The following is a 22158-nucleotide window of genomic DNA, read 5'->3' on the forward strand; positions in this document are numbered from 1 at the left end:
TGTGTAAAATTGAACACTATAATGAAAAAAGTCTCTCTTTACATAAAATTTGCGCTTGGCTTTATCCTTTGGAGGCCTCTCTTCTTCTGCTGACAAGCGGCAGTGAGTGGTCATGTGCTCTTGGTGCTCTTCTGTCCCCAGGCTGCTCAGAGTGTCAACAAGGCCTTGGAGCAGTTTGTAAAGCCAGAACAGCTCGACGGAGAAAACTCATACAAGTGCAGCAAGTACGATGGCGGCGCTGGCGGGCGGGGAGGGCAGGCTTGGGGTGACAGGGCTTGGCGTGTCTGCCTGACCAGCAAGGTTCCTGTGAGCTTCCAGGACCACCTGGGAGGACCCTGCCTCTGTTTCCCGAGGGCCAGGGCACCCGAGTCTCAGTGCTAACACTCCTTAGACCCGGGGGAGGCGGGGCCTCAGTCCTGGGGAGCTGGGTGGAGGGGAGGGGTAAGACCACCCACACGTTAGTGCCCCCGCGTGTGAAGGCGCCTGGGGTGGCACGCGTGTGTCACAGCGTCTCCAGGGACCCCGGTGTGAAGGGTTGGGGCGGGTGGAGTATCGCTTTCTCCCAGAGCAGTCAAGGATCTCTCTTTTTCATGGTTGTTTCCCAGGATTTGGGGCAGTACCTGCCAGAATCCTCAAGTTTGAGTCATTCTGTTGTTTCCCTATGAAGTCAAGAGGGCCTATTTTAAGAAAGCCCTGTTTCTTATGGTTTAAGTAGATGTTCCCTTTAAGTCAGGTAATATGGGTAAGCGTTGTTACTGAGTAGGGCCAGACCTCAGGGATAGCCATGGGTTTGGTTCCAGACCAGCACAATAAAGCAAATCTTGCAATAAAGCGAGTTGCATGAATTTTTTTGTTTCCCAGTTTATAGAAAAGTTACATCTACCTTACACCGTAGTTTTTAAGTGTGCAATAGCATTGCGTCTAAGAAACAGTGTACAAACCTTAATTTAAAAATACTTGTTTAAAAATGCCAAAATAACTAGAAGAGTAACATCAAAGGTCACTGATCAGAGATCATCATAACAGATACAGTAATAATGAGAAAGCTTGAAATATTGCAGGAACTACCAAAATGTGGCACAGAGACCTGAAGTAAGCAAATGCTTTTAGAAGGATGGCCCAGTAGACTTGCTCCACGCAGGGGTGCCGCAAACCTTCAGCTTGTGAAAAATACAGTATCTTCACAGGGCAGTAAAATGCGGTACCTGGGTTCACTGTTTCGGGGAGAAGGCCCCCTTTCCTCCTAAGACTAGAGGGATGTTTCCTTTGTTTTAAACCTCATGGACGTTTCTAGGCTTTTCTTTGCTTCTGTATCTGGGCTTTGTTTTCACAGAGTTCTTCTACCAGTCGGTTTTTCAGTTTGTTTTGAATTGAGAGAAACTTCTATAAATCTAATTTTTAAGATGTCAGTGGCCTGACATTTCAGAACTGCCCTGTGGCTTTCACTCATGCTAATTAAGCCATCTCCCAAATTTCAAATTTTAATATTTTCACTGTTGGATGAAAAGGGTGGTATTTCTCATCCAGTACCCTTCTTTTGGAAACTTAATTTAGACTGTTGCAGAGAAATAACAAGGGTAAGACGAAAAAACAAAAAACAACCAACCCACATGAATCTTCTTAAACATCTGTTTTTTTTCCCCAAGGTGTAAAAAGATGGTTCCAGCTTCAAAGAGATTCACTATACATAGATCTTCTAATGTTCTTACGCTTTCTCTGAAACGTTTTGCAAATTTTACTGGTGGAAAAATTGCTAAGGTGGGTAGATAATATTATTAACAACTATTTATGCTGACCCTTTCAAGGATTAACTGTCCAGCAGCTACATGGAAGTTTTATTACCTGATTTTCTAAGTTCTTCCAGCACTTGTTAGTGGAATAAAATGTCAAAGAACTGAGCTCAAAGTTTGCTGTGTGTGTTTACAGAGTGTTTTCGTAAACACTGTGTTTTCGTCTGTATCCCTTAGCTGACTAGACTTTCTGAAGGTCACAACTGGTGCTTATTATCCGCGTTTGGGCATCATAGTCGGTGAAGGTGCTGAGTGGGTTCAGGGAACGCTTATGGCATTTCAAGTCCAAAGATTTCCCAGCCAGACCTTGCCATTCTTTGATCAGAGCTTGTTTGCTTGTTTATTCGTTTGTTTTCTGATTGGTAGTATACTGACCTTTCCCATTTTCTTCCCACTTTCTGAAACTGAAAGTGGTCAGAAATCCAGTAACACACGGAAGAAATAACCTGCTCCTGAATTGTTAAAAATAAGCGATGACTTCAAGTCCAGACTTGTGATTGTTAACTGTCCACTTTGATGGGTTTGGAGAACTCACATAGTCTGGATCCTTACTTGCGTAAAGAAAATGAATACAGGGGGATTGCACTAAATACACGTCGAGTCAGGCGTCTCCGGGTTAGGTCTGTCTTCCGAAATGAGGCCACGGGTGTTGGGTCCCTGCTGGAGTACCACAAGGCGCCATGCGCCGTGAGCCTCCCGCCCTGCCCTGCGTGTATGGATGGGATGATCTGCACCTGCAGAGATAATGTTCCTTTTTTCTCTCTTCATACTTGTGTAGGATGTGAAATACCCTGAGTATCTTGATATTCGACCGTACATGTCTCAACCAAACGGAGAGCCGATCATTTATGTTTTGTATGCAGTCCTGGTACACACTGGTTTTAATTGCCATGCTGGCCATTACTTCTGCTACATAAAAGTAAGTTGTGTGGATTTTGTTAATTACTCTATTTACAGTACGCTGTAAGATACCACTGGCATTCTTGGGAGGGAAGGGGGGTTTTTCCAGTCGACCTGTGGTAGCCCCTTTTTCTTACAGGTCTCTGAATTGGGGTTCCCCATGTACCTGATCGAATCTGATATCTCTTTTGTTGGCTGTCTTACAGGCTAGCAACGGCCTCTGGTACCAAATGAACGACTCCATCGTGTCTACCAGTGATATCAGATCGGTACTCAGCCAGCAAGCTTACGTCCTCTTTTATATCAGGTATTGTCAGGAAAGTGCACTTCCACCTCTTCTGTTAAGTCAGAAAGAATGCTTCACTTCATCAGCATGCTTAAATTCCATTGTTTGGTTAAACAGCATCTTGATGGTGGGGAGAGTAAGGAAGGTGTATTTGAGAGTGGGCCATGCGTTTACTGTAGCTCCCAGCTCTTTGGCAGGTTAAAGAAATACACAGAAGAAGGGACAGGAGAAGCCACAGAGGGCTTCTGCTGCTGGCAGCAAATCGGGTGGGATGGCAGGCCGGGGAGGCAGTGAGCAGAGGCCCTGTAAGGGGACTCCTGAGTACCCAGTGTGGTCATCTCTCAGCCCCGGGCACCAGCAGCCAGCCACGCCCCCGGCCAGGCCCGGGCCTGCCCCCGCCTGCTGCTGCGTGTTACTGATTCGATCATTCTTCTGGAGATGTGGGGCCTTGGGGCAGTCCGTTGAGTGCTCCAAGGTATATCCATTGGTAGTAACTGGAAATTCAGAACATCCTGAAATTGCCAACAATAGCAGATCACATAAATGGTAGCGTGTGCATGTGACGAAGTACAATGCAACTGTTAAAAAGTGGTTTTTATGATGTTTTTTAAAATGGTATGAGAAAGTGTTCTATATATGGAGGAAAAGCAGTTTGAAATTTTACACGCTGATGTTGAGGAGATCGGTCCAGGCTAAAGCCTGGAGGAAAATCCACAAAATCTGGATAGCAGGTTCCTTGAAGGGGTGCGGGGAGGCAGAGTGTCTTTGTTTCTTTCTAACTTTTCAGGATAGCACAGATCTAAGTGATATGTATTTAGAATTAGAAAAATGGAAAACAAAAGAAAAATAGCTTTAAAAAAATTACCCCCCCCCAAAAAAAAAAACCTTTCAGCTAGAATACACAGATATCAGATCAGAATCCACAGTGGCCCTTTGTCTGCTGACCTGAGCTCCCAGTGCCAGCCTGGGCCGGGCTGGGACTCTGTGCACTTCCCCAGGTCGCGTCTCCTGTTGCCGAGGGTGGGGTGTGCGTGAGCTCTTTGGGGGGTGTCCCATGTTACCCTGAGCACTGTCACTCTCTGTCCCCAGGTCCCACGATGTGAAAAACGGAGGTGAACTTACTCATTCCGCCCACAGCCCTGGCCAGTCCTCGCCCCGCCCGGTCATCAGTCAGCGGGTTGTCAACAGCAAACAGGCAGCCTCAGGATTCATTGGCCCACAGCTCCCCTCGCACATGGTGAAGGTAACCTCCCGAGCAGAGGGTCCAGCCCTCTACTCAGTGCTGCAGTGGTGGCCCTGACCTCATCCACAGCTGAGTTTCGTATCCACAAAAATGGATTCAGGCCGTTTATTAGAAAATACTTCAAACATAGGGGAAATCTCTGAGGACGAACAATGTGATCCAGAAGGAAGTAGGGGTGTGAGTCTGTCTAAACACTGGGGACTTGATCTCCCACCCTGGACTCCGTTCACTTCATGGAGTAAATATTGAGGGGTTCTCGATTCATGCTGGCCTCCAGCAGAGAGATGCTTGTACAGAAAGAACACTTGCGTTGCCTCCGTTTAGCCGTTTCAGGGGTGTGACGTTTTCTGCCTGCTGTCTGGCTGGGCCCTACCACACCCCTGAGGGCTGCTCAGAGTGAGCGGAGGGTATGCTCTCTGGTTCCTGTGATATCGGTGTCTTCAGTGGAGACCTGGCTTTTGCTTGACGTAAATGTTGAGACCACAGACATGTTGGCATAGCTTGTACACACCATGGAATAATCCTGCCACCTGTGCCATGGTGTCATAACAGCCTTTCAGTTTGACAGGGAGCCACAGCCTCAGTGCTGTAGGGAGCTGGCCAGGCAGCAGGTCCTGTGCTGGGCTCGGCCTGAGTGATGTGGGACAGGCCAACTGCAGAGCACCTGCCCTGTGTGGAGGGGCTGCTGCTGCTGCTTTGTCAGGAGATGTTTTTGCTTAACTATGAAGCCTTCCCTTGTAGCTCAGTTGGTACAGAATCTGCCTGCAGTACAGGAGACCTGGGTTCAATCCCTGGGTTGGGAAGGTCCCCTGGAGAAGGAAATGGCAACCCACTCCAGTATCCTTGCCTGGAAAATCTCATGGACAGAGGAGCCTGGTGGGCTGTAGTCCATGGGGTCTCAAAGAGTCGGGTACAAATGAGCGGCTAAGACTTCCAGTGTGAAAGTGAGTCACTCAGTCGTGTCCGACTCTTTGAGATCCCATGGGCTATACAGTCCATGGAATTCTCCAGGCCACAGTGCTGGAGTGGGTAGCCTTTCCCTTCTCCATGGGCTCTTCCCAACCCAGGGATTGAACCCAGGTCTCCCACACTGTAAGCAGACGCTTTATCAACTGAGGCATTATCCAGTGGTAAGTTGGCAACTAATTCAGATACTTAAAACATTTTGAAGGCCAAACAAAGTTCCTCTATGATGCAGAATTCACCCATGACCACCAGTGTGCAATTTCTGGGTTTTAGCAGCAAAAGCTGGGATATGGAGCGAAATAACTACTCAAGTAAGGGTGGGAAGTCAAAGAGGCAGGGATGGCTAAGCGAGCGTGTCCGTCCACGTGACTGTCGCCACATTCCTGGGGCCCTGGGAAGTCCCCAGGGCTGGCCTCCTCCTGCCTGAACTGCCAGGGGCTCCCAAAACCACGAAGGAGAACCTGTGTGACGCCATGCCCAAGAGGACCTGCTGCTTTCTGCCAGAGCAGGAAGAGTTTGGTCTGGGAGTTGTTCTCTGACAAAAGCCGTTGTCCCTGTTTACCAGAAATTAATTCCCAGAAAACTGAGGCCTGTGAAAGGTCCGGGGCGGACAGGCCCGCGTGAGAGGGCGGTGTTGCTCATTCCTCGTAGAGCGAGAAAAGAGGGCCGGAGTGGGAAAGGCCCGCCGCCTGAAGTCTTGAGTCTGGCTGTTTCTGGAGCTCTCTCCTGACTGTGGTCTGCTTGTCCCCAGAACCCCCCTCACCTGAACGGGACGGGACCACTGAAGGAGACGCCGAGCAGCCCCATGTCAGGCCCCAGTGGGAACTCCAGCGTCAGCAGGACTGGTCCTGTGAGCGCCTCCCCGTCTGTTCAGAACTGGTCAGTTAACAGGCCCTCAGTTATTCCAGAACACCCCAAGAAACAGAAAATCACGATCAGTATTCACAACAAGTTACCTGTGCGCCAAGGTCAGTCTCAGTCTAACCTTCACAGCAATTCTTTGGAGCACCCCAACAAGCCCGCCCCCTCTTCTACCATTACCACTTCTTCTGCAATACAGTCTACCTCGAGTGCCCCCACGCCGCCCGCCTCTAGTAAGGTCCCAAAGCAGATGGCCCCGAGGGAGGCCTGCTCCAGGCCCATGATGAACGGCAGGCCCAGGTTGAGCGCTGGCGTGCTGGTCCCCTACGGCGCCGAGTCCTCCGAGGAGTCTGACGAGGAGGCCAAGGGCCTCGGCCAGGAGAACGGCCGCGGGCTGACCGAGAGCGCGTGCTCCCCTACTCCGGACGCCGAAGACGGCGACGCCTCCCCGCACGAGCTCCGAGAGCCCGTGGCTCTAAATGGTGCTACTGGTCCAGACAGCGACCTGACGGAAAACGGCCTGCCCTCGGACAGGGCCCCTTGCCCAGGCCAGCCCGCGCTGCACTCAGAACACCCCTTTCCCAAGGCAAACGGCCTCCCTGGGAAGGTGAGCGGCTGTGGGGTGGCGGGCAGGTGGGCTTCCCTTCTGCCCTCATGTCCAGCGGGTCACATGGCTGGGTTTCAGGAGGCACAGGCGTGGCACTCACCGCTGAAAAACGTCTTTTTTTTTTTTATCCTAGTTGATACCTGCTCCTTTGCCACCTCTTCCAGAAGACAAAATCTTAGAGACCTTCAAACTCAGCAGCAAAGCCAAAGGCTCAGCAGAGGAGACTAGGTAAGACGGCTGTCCCAGGGCAGCAGGATGCGGGACCAGGGTGCATCCGCTCACAGAAGGCCTGGGATGAGCCTTCTTGAATAATCATCTGTAGAACTCGTTGATTTTCCTGGCGGGAAAGTCAAGTAAACAGTTATCGGGGCCTGTTAGTCCAGCGTGCACCTCCTCTCCCGCAGAGCCTCCCCCGTGCTGGGGCGTTGTCGGTACATGTCTGACCAGCCAGCATGTCCCACTCAGCACCCCCAACAGGCACCCGAGGGTGTGCAGAAGGGCTGGGCAGGGAGTCTTGCTCTGTCCAGGAGCAAAGGCTTTGTTATGCTCTCTCTAGAGCTCTGAGATTAAATTAAGGGTCAGTGTGGTGTGGCTCCATGCCTAAAAAACACACGTCAGTGTCTTGACCTCAGCGTAAATAACATGATGGGAGTCAAGGCAGGGCCGTGAGGCGGCGGCCGCGATCACCAGATGGACAGCCTGGGAGCTGGCACCTCACAGAGGTCAGGTCACGTCACCTCATGTCAGTGCCGTGATGGCGTCGTGGAGGACAGCTCTCGGCCAAGGTGTGACTGTCTTTAGCTGGACACCTGGGGGTGTCTGTGAAGCGGCCAGTAACAGAGCTGAGGTTTTCTCCACGTGGACCTCAGGCCATGGGCACCTGGCTTGTTCTGCAGAACTGCCTGCCTCAGCCCCTCCCTACTGGTGCTGTGGTCTCCCCAATCACAGGGACAACCCCCATGCACCCCATGTCAGAAGGGCCCTTGCGGGGGACATGCCCTTAGCAAGGATCCCAGTCAGGAATGTTCCCAGTCGAGCCTAAAGAGGGGGCAGCCTGAGCACTCAGTCCCTGGCACCACGGCTGTCCTCGTCTCCCCCCTCATCTGGTTCAGCTTGTCTTCAAGATGGAACGTGCGCGAGCAGCATGGCAGATGACCTGTGACGGTCACACCCCAGCCACGTGCGCCCCAGCCATGCGCACTCCAGCTGCACGTGCGACTTTGAGCCTCTGTAGTGACCTCGCGTGTCTTCTCTCTCCCAGACCAAAAAGGGGGCCCGCTTTAGGGTTTTTCTTGTTTTCTGGCAGCTTTCCTTAACTTGAGGAGTCCATCAAAAGCATGGCAGAATTCGTTAACTGCAGCAGTGATTCCTCACAGTTTGTTGGTAATTCAGGGAGCTCTTGGCTCTGTTGGGAGGTAACTACTCTGCCTCTGAGGCTCCAGGAAAATTCGGAGAAAAGGGATCCAGAGAAAAAGTAAGCGCCCTGTCATTATTTGACTTTTTTGATGGTCTGGACTTAGTTACTGAGAAGAATTAGAAAAATATCTGAAAACCAGAGGCACTTAGAATTGCAGAGTTATTACTGAAAAATGAAGTAGGCTTGATAGAAATTTTTACATTTATGTACAGTGAGAAAACGTGAAGTTTCCAAAAATGATAAGCCCAGTTTTAGGTTTCAGCCAGATAACAGTAAAGCCATAAAATATTCAGTAAATGAATGAAGTGTTTATCTGTCCCTGTAGCCCATTGACAAAAACCCAGAGAGCAAATGAGTAAATGACCCCTGTCCTTCTCTGTCTCTGCGGGGCTGCAGGACACCTGGCTCGGAGGAGAGGCCTCTGGAGCATCCGGAGGCGGAGCTGGAGGCCAGCTGCTCCCCTCCCGGCGACGCCCAGGACAACCTGGAGTCTGTCTCGAATCTCAGCAGCAAATTCAAGAAGGCTTCGCCGCCCTCGGACCCCAGCATCAAACCTACCAAAGAAGTCGTCTCTGAACGTGTTTCGGCAGAACCCGAGGAGGCTGTGCCGAGTGTCAGCACCTTTTGTAACCCCGACAAGGACGCCCTCGGGGACGATCAGCTTTTGGCACCCTGTGACCCTGGGAGTTTAACAGACGATCAGAGCAAACCGTCCCCGGACGTGGGAGGGACGTTACCAGAGCGGCCCCAGGACCCGGTGGCCGCGGAAGCCGCAGGGAGGCTGAGCCCGGGTCCCTCTGTGCCTTCCGAGGGCGACCGTGAGCCCGAGCCCTTGGGTCACAGCGGTCGGGACAGAGGCTCGGATGCGGAGGGTTCTGCTAAGAGCACGGGGGTGTCCACAGATGAGGCGCCCTCTCCGCAGCTAGACACGATCACAGAAAACCGTCCTGAGGGGCCCCCAGAGCGCAGCAGCATTGAGAGAGGGGAAGACAGTAAGGCCGGGCAGAAGGCCTCGGAGCCATGTCTGGTCCAGGAGAAGGTCAGCAGCCTCAGAAAGGTCGACCGAGGACATTACCGCAGCCGAAGGGACCGCTCGTCCAGTGGCGAGCATGCACGGGAGAGCCGGAACAGGACCGAGGTGCAGCATCGGCGGAAGCGGCCCCACCGGGAGCACGAGCGGCCGCGGCCTGAGCGGCCCCGGCCGGAGCCCTGCACCCTGGCCCCGCAGCCCCCCTGCCCCAGCTCCCTGGCCAGGTCAGGCCACCACCACTCCCGGAGCAGAGGCGCCCCGGACCAGGAGTGGGGCCGCTACCACCACCCCGAGGGCGAGCACGCCTGGACCCGGGAGAAGTACTACCCGGACAGGCTGCGCTGGGAGCGCTGCCGGTACCATCACGACAGGTCCCCCCTGTATCCCAGCCGGGAGCCCCGGGACTGGCGGCCCTTCCACGCCGAGCGCGAGTACGAGCGGGCCGGGCCCTATGGTGGCCGGCCTTACAAGGACCACTACAGAGGCCGCAAGGGCTACGAGCTGGTGGCCAAAGAGAGGGACCGGCACCGCTTCAGCAGCCCCCGGGCGGGCATGGCCCACGCGCCCCCTCCACACCCCGCCGCCAAGTACACCCACGACAGGCTCAGCTTCGGGGCTGAAGATGGCAGCTGCGACCTGGCCGCTCGGTTTCACGAACACGACAACATTAAGTCACGGAAACGGAGATACGATAGCCTCGAGAATGAGAGGCACGTAGAAAAGAAAGCCTGGAGAAGCTTACAGAAGGACCCTGTAGAGGAGCCCAAAGTGAAGAAGCACAAAAAGTCGAAGAAGAAGAAGAAATCCAAAGACAAACACCGGGACCGAGACTCCAGGTGAGGGGCGGCTGTGCGTGGGGGGCGCGCCCTCCACACCCAGCCTGGGGATGGGGGAGGGCTGTGTCGTGCGTAGCTTTCATCTCGGTGGGTTTGGGATTGCCCTGTTTTTATCGATTCCTAAACCTTAGCTCTGTTTTAAGCTGTATCTTATTACGTGGTTTTATAAAACGCCTAAAAACTTGGTCTTTCAAAATGTTGCTGCGTTCAGTTGGTGCTTTGTAACTGAGTACACGTGCAGCATTCGGGAGGTAAAGCTTGGGATTCTCCGACTTCACAGTGGTGGTGGTGGTTAGTTGCTCAGTTGTGTCCGACTCTTTGCGACCCCATGGACTGCAGCACGCCAGGCTTCCCTGTCCTTCACCATCTCCCAGAGTTTGCTCAAGCCCATGTCCATTGAGTCTGTGATGCCATTCAGCCATCTCATCCTCTGTCGTCTCCTCCTCCTCCTGCCCTCCTCAATCTTTCCCAGCATCAGGGTCTTTTCCAATGAGTCTGCTCCTCACATCAGGTGGCCAGAGTATTGGAGCTACAGCTTTAGTATCAGTCTTTCCACAGAATATTCAGGGTTGATTTTCTTTAGGACTGACTGTTAACCTATTTATTCACAGATGTAGTTATAGTTCTATGTCTGTTGATAATTTCCAACAAACTGTCCAGTGAGATTTCAAACTGAGTTTCCATTTCTCCATTTCTCAGTTTGAAATCTCATTGGGAAGTTTGTTCTTTTATTTTTTAAAAGCTAAATTGGTCAGCAGTTTTCTGGAAAATGACTTCTCCGTGACGACAGGACTGAGCACAGTTACTATACACTGGTGTCTCTTAAGATCGAAACCCTGGGAAGAGGTTACCAGAAGCCACAGGTGAAGAGTGGTTACTTGAAGGAAAAGGAAATCAAACCTCCTTCCTTCTGTGTGCCTGACACACCCAGCAAAGATACTTTTTCCTTCAGCCACTAACTAGTTTCAGGATAAGTTGGTGGAGTCCTTCCTTCCTCTGGTGTTTTGGCCAGAGCTCTTCTCCCCAAAGTTGAAGGCTGCGGTGGGGACAGGTTGAAACTGGTGAGTTTATGACCCTGGACTTAAATTATTACAGTGAAAACCGCATGTTTAATTAGGAAAGAGTTTCACTTGTGTGTGCGTAGTGAGGGTCCACAGAAGGGGGTGTGAGTCAGAGAGGACCAGTTCTCCTTGGGGCGGTTTGCTTTCCTGGTGGTCCTAGTCCTGGCTTTGTCTTCGACAGGCATCAGCAGGATTCAGACCTTTCCGTAGCGCACTCTGACGCTGACCTCCACAGACACAAGAAGAAGAAGAAGAAAAAGAAGAGACACTCGAGGAAATCAGAGGACTTTGGGCGAGATTCAGAACCACGCTTGCCCAAGGCAGCCAGCTGTGAGACTGTGGACCATTTCCGGAGAGCCGAGGGCGCCTTCCCCCTAGCAGACGGCCTGCCGCTGGAGGGCGCGGCACCCTTCTGTGAGAAAACCAAACACTTCAGGATGGAGAGCCGGGAGGTCAGGTGTCGTCTGTCCGAGTGCGGCCAGGGTAAGGGGGCGCGCTGGGAGAGCGGCCGCGGTGAGGGGCGCGCTGGGAGTGGGGGCCGTAGGCGCCCTTCTCTTGGGGAGGAGGCGGTCTCTCGGGGGAGGAGCCTCACAGGGCGGAGCAGCTGTCAGTCTCGCTGAGCCCCGCCTCACGTCCTCACCCGGCTCTCGCGAGGCCTCCGCGCGGCGCCTCGAGGCTGGTGGGAAAGCTGAGCGAGGTAGAGCCAGGAGCCTGCGCAGTGTGTGGCTCTGGGCGTCTGGGGACAGAACTGTTCATACGCCATGTTCGACAGAAGTATTGTGGTACCTTCTTTCTCTCCCGGGTCCTGAACCTCTGCCCGTTGTGAGGAGACCCTGGAAGTCTGGTGACCGGTGCGCAGGCAGCACGCCTCGGGCCCGGGTCTTGGGCGCCGGCTCCCGGTGGGGTTCCCGGGTGACCGCAGGCTGCCAGGCGCTGGGATTCTTGTCTGCCCTGCAGGGCTTGGCCCACTTGTAACTTCCTAGCCTCTCCTGCTCTGACCGCTCGGGACGCACCCCTTCTGGCTTTCTCAGCTGTTCCCCTGACCTTCGACCCTAGGAGTGCTGAGCCTTGCAGGGGTCCGGGCCGAGGGCGGGGCGCCGCCTTCACGTGGCCTGCCGGTTGGGAAGGATTGGACGTTTTTAAATGGTTGCTGCTGCTGTTAAGTCACTTCAGTCGGGTCCAACTCTGTGCGACCCCATAGACGGCCGCCCACCAGGCTCCCCCGTCCCTGGGATTCTCCAGGCAAGAACACTGGGGTGGGTTGCCATTTCCTTCTCTAATGCATGGAAGTGAAAAGTGAAAGTGAAGTTCTCAGTCGTGTCTGACATTTCGCGACCCCATGGACTGCAGCCCACCAGGCTACTCTGCCCATGGGATTTTCCAGGCAAGAGTACTGGAGTGGGGTGCCATTGCCTTCTCCTTTAAATGGTTGGAAGAATCCAAAGACGACTGTTTCATTTCACATGAAAATTTTGTGAAATTGATGTGTCAGTAAAGCTGCGCTGTAGCCCAGCCCCCGTCCGTGGCCCTGAGGAGCTGGCGGAGCCCGGCCTGGGCCTTCCATGCTGACCCCCCACCCACCCCAACCCCCGAGGTGCCCCCTTGTGACCCTGCCTGCCGTCCGGGAGCCCCAGAGGCCATGGGTTCTCTACCGTGTCCTGGACCCAGGGAGGAGTCATGCTGGTTCGGGGAGGACGCCCTCCCATGGCCCACAGTCACGTGATGGTTAGTGGAAGAGGGACAGATGGCCACACAGCGCACTGGCGTTTGGGAGAAGCAGAGATCATGAGAGGTGGGGTGGCTGCCGGGGGTGCTTGGAGCAAATGAGAAGACTCGTGGGGCCGTTAGGAAAGGGAAGCTACGTGTCTTTTGCTCTGTTTGTTAAGATGGCAACAATGTGCCTTTCCACCTTGGTTTCCACGAACATTTCCGTGGTTTGGGGCAGGGGCTGGGTGAGATGAGTCCCTTCTGACTGCATGGGGTGAAGTGGTACAGGCAGGTCCTCGGGAATTCTGCCTGTCTGCCTGAATCTTCCCCTTCAGGCTGCAGGTCTGTGGTGAGGACCACAGCCAGAGGCCGCCAGCCCACCATGGGCGTGGCTCACCCACAGAGCTGGCTCATGGGACAGTAGGTGGCACGCGAAGCCCGGTAGTGGACCTGTGGTGGCCCACAGGCAGGTCTCCAGGGGCTGCAGGCAGGGAGACCCTTTCCCATCCTCGATCTGATGGCATCTGATGACACTCGGACGCCCATACTGTCCTGACCTCCCGGCAAGGGCCACCCCCGAGGGCCCAGGCCCAGCACCCTGTCAGCTTTCAGAGGACGGACCTCTTTGCCTGCCTGCCTGTGCTGGCGCCTTGACCACTCTCCTTTCCTCCAGACTCCTGCTCTGTGGCATCATCAGGCTCTGGAGATCTTTGACCCAACGTTGAAATGCTGATTGGTTTGCTGGGGTCGGATTGGGCTGTTCCCACGGGGACGTGGTCCTCAGTCACCACGTAGAAGCGTGTTTTCATTGAAACCCTTGGAAGCACAGCTCGTGTAGGACTGACTGCAGGCAACAAACTGTTTGAGAACTGCTTCTAAGTTAATGATGTGATACGCACAGAGCACGGGCACTAAAATTTTTGCAAAAACATCATTAAAATGTTTCCTAACCTTTGCTTTCTAGGTGATTGAAAACTTGGCCTCAAAACAAAAACTTCACTAGTTATGGTGAGCTCTTTTCCTCTCTGCATGTTTGTCCTGACCGTCTGTGGAGCCGCTGAGGGGCGAGCTTGGGGCTGCAGGGGAGCAGGTGGGGAGTCAGCCCTTGAGGGGGGTGAGGTTCAGGCTCTTAGACACGTTCTCCTCGCTGTAGAAAACGAGGGCAGGTCAGAAGCTTAAGTCATTTGAAAGATGGAGAAGTCATTTCACACAGCCCTACCTGAGGGCCTGAGGGAGGGGGCCCTTCCCAAGACCCCTGTCCTTGAGCTTTGGGCACCCCGCTCCTCCCCACCCTGCACTTGTTTCAGACAGGAAGGGCTTGGCTTGATCTGAATGAGGTTTGGGTGCTTTTTTTACAGCAAATCAAAGCCTCTAGCATCATCTCCAGGCCTGGTGCTCAGTGGCCCTGGTGGGGGTGGGGGTGGGGAGTGGTCATGGGGGATGGGGAGGGACTTTCGTCCAAATGTGTGACTTCTCAGCGAGGTGAGGCTTGAGTGAACTGTCTACAGAGGACCACCGTGCGGTCAGTGAACACTTAGCGAGTCCTCAAGGGGAAAGCCCTGAGCCCCGTTAAAGAATTCGCAGACTTTCTTCCTAGGGCTGCGGCTCCGAGTGCCCAGCAGGGGGCGCCCTCCCCGCTGGCCTCCCAGCTACTGCCCGCAGGGAGGCCAGGGGGCTTTCCTAGAGACCTGGGGCACCTGCAGAGGGCCGGGGGGACGTGAATGGAAAAGAGACAGCCCACCTGGGCTCACCAGGCCCTGGGTTCCACTTCCTGCCTCTGGACCACTGACGCGGCTGCCTCTTGTCTTTCAGATTCACCGTGTTCAACAGAAGCCATCCCCAACCCAGCTTAAATTATAAATAGAGAAAATAACTTTGTTCAAATCTGCGTGGTGCTTCTTTAGTAAATACTGTACAGATTTTACCATGGAGGACTTTTTTTTTTAGTTTTTACCTTTTCTTAATTACCCTTATTCCAAACGGATGAACACTTTCTACAACTGCTGACCATTGTAAAATACTGTGTATATAAATCACATTGAAAATAACGCCCTGGACTAGAACATCTCAAATGCTGCTTAATCACAGACTCAGGTTGATCACTCGTATTCCATGCAATGCTCCTCCAAGTTAGACATCCGGTGCAAGACCAACCGGGAAACCATGGAATTATTAAAAGTACAAACTGACAGCGTGTATATTTAATTTAAAGACGTATTTAAAGATTCACAAGCTCTCGACTAGACTTTTGAGAGCAGCCTGTTTTCTGTAATGTCTGATACTAGAAACTAATTTGCTTCATATTTTAGTTGTATTCAAGATTTGAAGATGTATTTTATAGACAAGTTCTGTTTTTGAACTTTGTGGAACTATTCCAATCAATTTACCAGTTATGATGAGTATTTACATTATGAATGTATAATCCAAACATTATTTGTAAGGCCTACAGTATGTTTTTATTACATAACATTTTTATACAGTGTCTCTTGTCTTGACTATGATATTGGAGTCTGAGTTGTCAGCTTGGTCCCTTAAAGTTTCTAGTTACAGACAAAATCATACTGTGATTTTATTTTTAATATGGATATGCTATCAAACTGTGATACACTTATAATTCACTGGTCCTGCATCAGGAGACGGAGTGGGGAAAACTGTATTTAATACAGTTTGTATCTGAATAATCTGTATGGTTTATACAGTTTGTGTTGTTCAGAGATGTCTAAAGTTTGATCTTTGTTTTTTTAAAGATTAAAAAAGCACTTGCCCCACTGTAAATATACAGCATGTAAAATTTATATAGTATATAAATGGCAGCAAATTAAACCTTTTGTGTCTTATTTTTTTACTGCTGTTTCCGCATTTGCTTGCAGACACTTCGCACAGACTTCTTTCTCTGCATTTACTTTCTTAAAACTTCTAAAGCTCCAGCCATGGGCTCTCAGCCCCGCTGGTGAGAGCGAGTCCGGCGTGGGCTGCTTCACCCAACAATCCCCCCGTTTTAAAGAACCCAGCTGTAAGCAATCTTATTTTAACAATGTGTTTTTATTTAATGAACACAGTATTTGTCATTTGACAGCCATACACTCTCCAGGCTTACCATTCACTTTACAACAAAATTATCAATAGATAAAGGATATTTCTTCATGCACGTTGTAGGAGTATATACATTGTAACAAACACTCCAGAAGTCAACATATATGTACATTATTTACATATTAACTATTTACCGTAAATAGAAATGTTTTCTAAGAAAAAATAAAACGAGAAATCACAATGTGTGGTTTCTGGTCTACAACAGACCTAACTTCTCAGCAAAGCACATCTATGTAGATATATGCATTTTAGCTTGAAAAATATGCATTGCTTTATATGCAGCATTAAATGCTGCTTCATCTATAAATAGCTCCTATTTGGACTTCGTTTGGTACCACATTAAACTGCTCAAGGATGTTGTGATCCTGAGGACACCTGCCTGTCTGGGCCCAGGGCTGTCCACTTAAACCCCACATGTCAATGGGGGCGAGTGGGGCTGTGGAAGCCATGCCTCCCCACCCAGCACACCTTCCCTGCCTCCAGCCCTCTGTCACTGGAGGGAAGCTCTTTGGCCAGAGTTGGGACAAGGCGAGTAATTCAAGCACTGAGTGCAGACGGGAGGGTGGCAGGGGGGCGAACAGGATCACACTGAGATCCAGGCAACCAGGCCCGCCAGTCACAGACCTGTCCCCGCACAGCCCTGACCCAGCGGGGCTTCTGGACCAGGCCATCTGAGGGCTTAGTGGGGGAGGACACCTTAAGCCTGTCAGGTTAATACTGACACAACAAAACCTGGAATTCCATGACTTCACGTAACACTCCTAGGGCAAGGGACAGATCCTGAGCACCACGGCCTTCTGCATCATTCTGGGCAAACAGCCGTCCGGTGAGGCTCCTTCACAAGTGGTCAGAGAAAATTTCTTACAGAAGTTTCCTGCTCACTTCTCTCAACCCCACCCTGATGCAAACCCAAAAGACAAAGTCCTGTATCCCCAGGGTCCTACCTGGATCAAACAAAGGAGAGAGAGATCGGATGTCCCACACAAAATACTGATGGAGCCGGCACCCCAGGCAGCCCAGGAGCGTGGCTGGCCCGAGGGGAGGGCGCTGCCTGTTGTTGTCAGCAGTGTTTGGTCGGGTGGTCTGGGCAGCGTCTTTTCATGGAAGACTGGGGCCAGAGTTGCATATATGCCAGTCAGGCATTTCAAGAATGCTGACTTGCCTTTCTCAGAACTAGAGGTTTGAATCTGAGTTATCGGTACAGTAGCAAAGCCTAAATACTTGGGAATGAACCAAAAAAGTCAGTTTGATGCCTGGTAGGGGGTCCTGGGCGTGGCCCCCTTTGCAGTCTAGTGTGACTTTAAGCTGCACGAGGCTGGGAGCCAACAGCCATTCCGTCTCAGCATCGAGGCAACTCCCAGGAAACGTTTTCTGTTTCACCTCTCCATGCATAGGCTGAGGTGGTCTGTCTTGAACTTGGCCTTTGCACAGGAGAGGTGATGACCTCCAGGTGTACAGACTGAACAAGGTGGGTGTCTTCGCAGTGGGGCAGGGAAAGAGGTCCCCCAGGAAAGGGACCCTCCACCCAAACAGCCCATGTGGGCAAGGGGGTCCTACATATAATGTGGGGGGGGGGTCCTGGTGGTGGAAATAAAACTTAAAAGGCATGTCACTGGCCCGGCCCTGAATGCCCCACCTGTGCACCCTTGGGCCATCTCTGCGGCGTGATGGGCCCAGCTCCTCACCGCATGCTTGAGCACCTCTCCTTCAGCCAGCGGCACCTGACAACCTCCTGGTCAGGGATCTTCTCCAGTCTGACCACCAGTGCATATTTGGGGTTTTAAACTATTTACAGAAAAGCCTAAGTGCTATACACCTTCATCCCCCAGCCTGCTCTTCCCCTTCCTGTAATAGATCAAATCTCTCAAAACACGGCGGAAGATTATCTCTAGTTCCTTATATGTCTACACATTACATTAACATATCTGATCATTATAAGTATTCGTTTGGCCAACAGGCCCTAAGTAGTGAAGACAAGGGTCACAGCTGGCCTGAACCATGTGTTTGGTTGGACCACGTGACACTGCTGTTTGTGGGTATCAGAAACGGGTCAAATGTGAGCAGTTTCATGTGGTTCAATACATACACTGTCCGTCCTGGGATTCAGCAGTTACAGGATAAACACCCCAAACCAAAATTTATGATTTGTGTCTTTAGAAAAGTTATCTGTGGGGCCACGAAGACTGAGCTGGATGACTCACAAGACTGGACCCCTGGAGCCCTACCCTGCCCAGTGCGTGTCCTCAAGGACATGGCGTCTCCCTCCACCAGGGGGCGCCCTCGGGTTCCCCTTGAGCACGGCACCCAACTCCCCAGTTGCTGCATGTGTGTATATGTAACTTGTTCTCAGTGCACAGTATATACGTGTGTCCAGAAGTTAAATTTATAGCTGCCATTCTAAAAATACTACTGTTAGAAAGTATCTTTCATTATAATTTCAGAATATAAAAAGGCGTATAAAAGCTATAATCCTATATATCTGAGAAAAAAACTCAATAAAAAAGTGGTAGCTTTTCCTTTCCTGTTATGACACAAAACAGCGGCTTCCAGAACGGCCAACACCGCCACTGCCACCAAAGAGCACGTGGGGCCCCTTGTCTGCCCCGCGGATATTCAAGGCTGGACCACCAGACGCAGCTGCAGGCCGGGACTTTCAGAAGGATGTCCTCGGAGCCGGGAGGGCGGCGGCGGGAAGGGGTGATGTGAGGCCTCTTGAGATCAGCAGGAGCTGCTGTCCCGGAGGAGACAGGGCAGGCCGTCGGGGTGGTCCAGGGTGTCGCGGGGAGCCCCCAGTCACTCTGCTGTGGGGTTTCAGTTTACTTTTACCTGCTGCTCAAACCAGGAAAGCTCTATTTCTTATTAGCAATCCTCCTTTTCCTCGTGGCCAACATGTCATAGAAAGGATCCCTGCTGATACTCGCTCTGGGGGAGAGGGTAAAAAAAACTGGGTTAGGATGGGAGGGGCAGTCCTACACACAAGGCCCCGTCAAGAGCGAACCTCGCCCCAGGCCCCGCTCCTCTGCACGTCAACAGCCCCACCCACCACGCAGGCCCCGCCCCTGACACGCCCACAGACTAGAGTCCGCCCCTCCTGGCTTACCAAGCGCACAAGCCCCGCCCCCTGACACGCCCCACAGCCCAGGCCCCGCCCCAGTGGGCCCGGGCGCACCTGATGGACTTCATCCACTCCTCCTTCTCCTCCGGGCTAGGCGCCGAGATGCGGTACACCACGTGGTTGCCCTCCACTACGCGGCCGTCCGCCTCTGTCTTACAGGCTTTGATGACCTGCCCTTTGTGGCTGGGGTTGTACAGCTCGAAACAGTTCTGGTGGAGACAGATAGGGCTGTCACCCGGCGCCGGGGGAGCGGGAGGGAAGGGCGGGTGGCAGGGAAGCCAGCTTACGGGTTTCCGTGGGTCCTCCACCTCCCTGATGCTCAGGTTCTCCAGCGGGATGATCCCCCGGGGCTCCTTATCCTGCGGGACAAAGTGCTCAGCCAGCCTCCCCCGCACCCGCCAAGGGTCCCGCGACCTGGAGGCCAGCCCTGCGCTTACCGTCGTGTATTCAAAGTAATAGAGGCAGTTGTCGGTGAGGATGAACCAGCGCCGCTTCCAGGTCTTCACGCGCCCCCCTAAGAGCAGAGGGACCCCGTGAGTCTGGGCAGAGCAAGCCCTACGTGAGCTACTGTGCTTTTCAGAAATGCCACTGGGGCTGAGCTGGGTTTTACACTTCCTCCTTCGTGAAAACGTTTCACATTCTGCCCCAGATCCTGGCCACGGTGTGCGGCCTGGCCCGCCTGTGGCTGCTGGGGGGCCCGCATGCACCCCCGCCCGCCTGCAGGGCACCCAGATGACCCGAGTGTTTCCCAAGTCTGCTTCCTGGAAGAGTTAGTCGTGATGAATGGCCTTAATTTCCCCACATGGAAATGACAACAGGATGAAGTCAGCGCCGCTGCCGGTCTGTCCAGGACTTAATCCCGTTACGTCAGGGCCGTCATCGCATTACTGAGGACTTGGGGCGGCCCTGGGATCCATCAAAATAGATTATGGCCTTGGCCCAGGGAATTATTAGATTGAATTAATCTCTTAACAAGATCTGGGACACACATGCATACACACACACACACACAGCTCATCTGCACCTACTCTCCTTAAACTACAGAAGAGAAAATCTTTTACTCTCAAATATTCAGTAGAAACCAACTGGCTTCCACTTCTATTTCTAGTCTCTGCTTCCGACATGAAGTTTAAGAACAAAAGTTGAAAGAGAGAACATGCGCCTGGTGAGAGATGGCTGCGATCCACCAGCACGAGGTAAGCAGCGGCTGCCCCGCCCCCTGGCTCCCCTTGTGGCTGAGGGTCACAGACCTGGTCCCTGAGATTGAGGAGCCCAGACGGGGACTGAAGGCTGTCCGGAAATCAAGGCACAAGGGCTGACATTTGGGGAGACCTGGGGGGAGGAGACACGGACACCCAGCTGCAGGGAGGGAGCCCCGCCTGCGGTTTCAGTGCCACTGAGGGGTCCTCGGAGACTGGGACCCTCACCCTTGGGTCACTGATGAGACATCTGGCCTCATGATGGCCACAGGCTGGCTGGGCAGGCAGGGCAGGTGTGTGGGGCGGCAGCCTCAGTCATGCCGTGAAGAGGGTCCCCAGATTCCCCCGCTCCCCTAATCTCACTTTCCATCCCCGTCAGAAACATCTGTCCAAATTCCAATGTCCTTGGGGGCCCTCAGACCCTGAGGCCCCTTCATGCCTCCAACCCCCAAGGCCTCCATTCCCTTGAGGTGTGTCTCGAACCATGGGCAGGGCTCTCTGTTCTCCTGGAAGGCCTCTCGACTCTTCTGCACCTAGACTCCTGCCCTGCTACACCCAACTTCAGTGGCACGTCTGGAGGAGCCCAGCCCCTGGTCCAGGTCTTAAAACCAGGGGAGCCTCTTGCGCCAGGGGCAGTGGGCATTGAGACGGAGGTGTGTGGTCAGGTGGACCCCTGAGCCTGGCCCAGCCCCAAGCCCCCTTTCAGGGTGGCGGCGGTGACACTCTTGGTCTCTGAGCTCCAGCAGGTTTTGCTGCAGGAGACGGACCAGCTCTGCTCAAGCATGTGTTTGTGGCTGGGCTTCAGGACAAGGGGACACACACACACACACACACACACACACACACACCCCTGCAGGAAGGAGCCTGGCTGCTCCTGACTAGAATGGATAGAAGCAGCCCTTTTCTCTTTGTAAACGCCTGCTGCGTGCATGATTGTTAGCAGACACGGGCTCTCGTGCATACCACACAAGCCTGTTCTCCACGCCAGCTCTGTGCCAGCCACACTCCTGTGTTAACACATCTGACTCACTCTCAAAACACAGTGACTACACGGTATTTACAGGACCATCATTAAGCACTATCACCAGGCTCTGCTCTGGCGGGGCAACCTGGCCTCCTGAAAGCACGGTCTCCTCTAAGATTAACTTATGACAACCAACCCCCAAGCAAGGTCACGCTAGGACCTCCGGTTCCTAACTTAGCACATGCATGGCCACAGTGCTGGCTTCTCTGCCTGTGTGTGTAGGCCGTTCAGGGACCCAGGGCTGTGTCCTCACTAAGTACAGGTGTGCACCCGGGCCTAGCCTAACAGCCTCAGCACCCGCCTCCTGGGTCCCTAGGGGACCGACACCCAGGGACCCTTCGCGGGGTCAGAACCGTAGGCAGGAGTCTGGCGCGCTGACAGGCCAGCCGTGTGCTGGACACCCCGGGGACGCTAACAGCTCTGAGAGCAGAACAGCCCCAGGGGCTGAGGCTCCGGGCTGCAGGTGCGACCTGTGCCGTCACCAGCTCTGTGGCCCTCAGCCTTGGGTCTGAGGACACAGCGGGGGCTGCGGGAACGGGGGAGCAGCAGGCCCCGGGACCCTGGGACACCCCTGGGGACCAGCCAGCCCTGTGCCTGTTGGTGCTCTGCCGCTCAACGCAGTGGTCCGGTTATCTGCTCGACCAGATGACAGGCTGGAACACAAGCCCTGGTGTCAGACATCTAGTTCAGTCTTCAGTCACCCAGCTGGCACTGGGGGCACCCTGGCTGCCAGGCAGGCCTGTGCTGTCACCAGCCTGGGGGGGGCACTTGCTGGCGACAGAGAACAGGAAGGGCCCAAGTGCAGCTGCTGTTCTTCTGGGCACCTTCCTCATGCCCTCATCCCAGCCCCACAGGCTGGATGGGATCTCAAAGCCAGGTGTGTCTGGAAGGTCACTCAGGCATTCCTCACAGCCATTGCTACGGTTCTGACTTTTTAGGCCAAGATCCAGAAGTCTTCCGAACCCTGGCACAGCCAGAAAAGGTCAGAGCTAGATCCCCAATCAGGACAGCCGCCCCGCGCTA

At 53.3% G+C, this 22158-nt stretch overlaps 2 protein-coding genes across 12 annotated transcripts in view; one reads left to right on the forward strand and one right to left on the reverse strand.

The window, feature by feature from the left end:
• USP42 (ubiquitin specific peptidase 42) overlaps nt 1-15527 on the forward strand; it is a 45036-nt gene extending 29509 nt beyond the window's left edge. For 9 of the 10 annotated variants that reach the window (XM_055561185.1, XM_055561188.1, XM_055561183.1 and 6 more), the window contains 11 exons: nt 142-224; nt 1647-1758; nt 2569-2709; nt 2897-2997; nt 4066-4219; nt 5937-6653; nt 6787-6881; nt 8467-9936; nt 11179-11480; nt 13669-13712; nt 14517-15527. In XM_055561185.1, coding sequence (XP_055417160.1) covers nt 142-224; nt 1647-1758; nt 2569-2709; nt 2897-2997; nt 4066-4219; nt 5937-6653; nt 6787-6881; nt 8467-9936; nt 11179-11480; nt 13669-13676 — 3183 coding nt within the window. In that variant the 3' untranslated portion in view covers nt 13677-13712; nt 14517-15527. Of the gene's footprint in view, nt 1-141; nt 225-1646; nt 1759-2568; nt 2710-2896; nt 2998-4065; nt 4220-5936; nt 6654-6786; nt 6882-8466; nt 9937-10678; nt 11132-11178; nt 11481-13668; nt 13713-14516 lie in introns of those variants that run through there. The other variant, XM_055561190.1, reaches the window with a different exon arrangement.
• A 1428-nt stretch (nt 15528-16955) lies between these two features.
• CYTH3 (cytohesin 3) overlaps nt 16956-22158 on the reverse strand; it is a 66117-nt gene continuing 60914 nt past the window's right edge. For both annotated transcript variants that reach the window (XM_055561208.1, XM_055561207.1), the window contains 4 exons: nt 19350-19426; nt 19200-19271; nt 18967-19121; nt 16956-18719 (listed from right to left, as the gene is read on the reverse strand). In XM_055561208.1, the coding sequence (XP_055417183.1) occupies nt 18647-18719; nt 18967-19121; nt 19200-19271; nt 19350-19426 (377 nt within the window). In that variant the 3' untranslated portion in view covers nt 16956-18646. The remainder of the gene's footprint in view (nt 18720-18966; nt 19122-19199; nt 19272-19349; nt 19427-22158) is intronic.

The sequence above is a fragment of the Bubalus kerabau genome, chromosome 23, assembly GCF_029407905.1.
Source record: "Bubalus kerabau isolate K-KA32 ecotype Philippines breed swamp buffalo chromosome 23, PCC_UOA_SB_1v2, whole genome shotgun sequence".
NCBI lineage: Eukaryota > Metazoa > Chordata > Mammalia > Artiodactyla > Bovidae > Bubalus > Bubalus kerabau.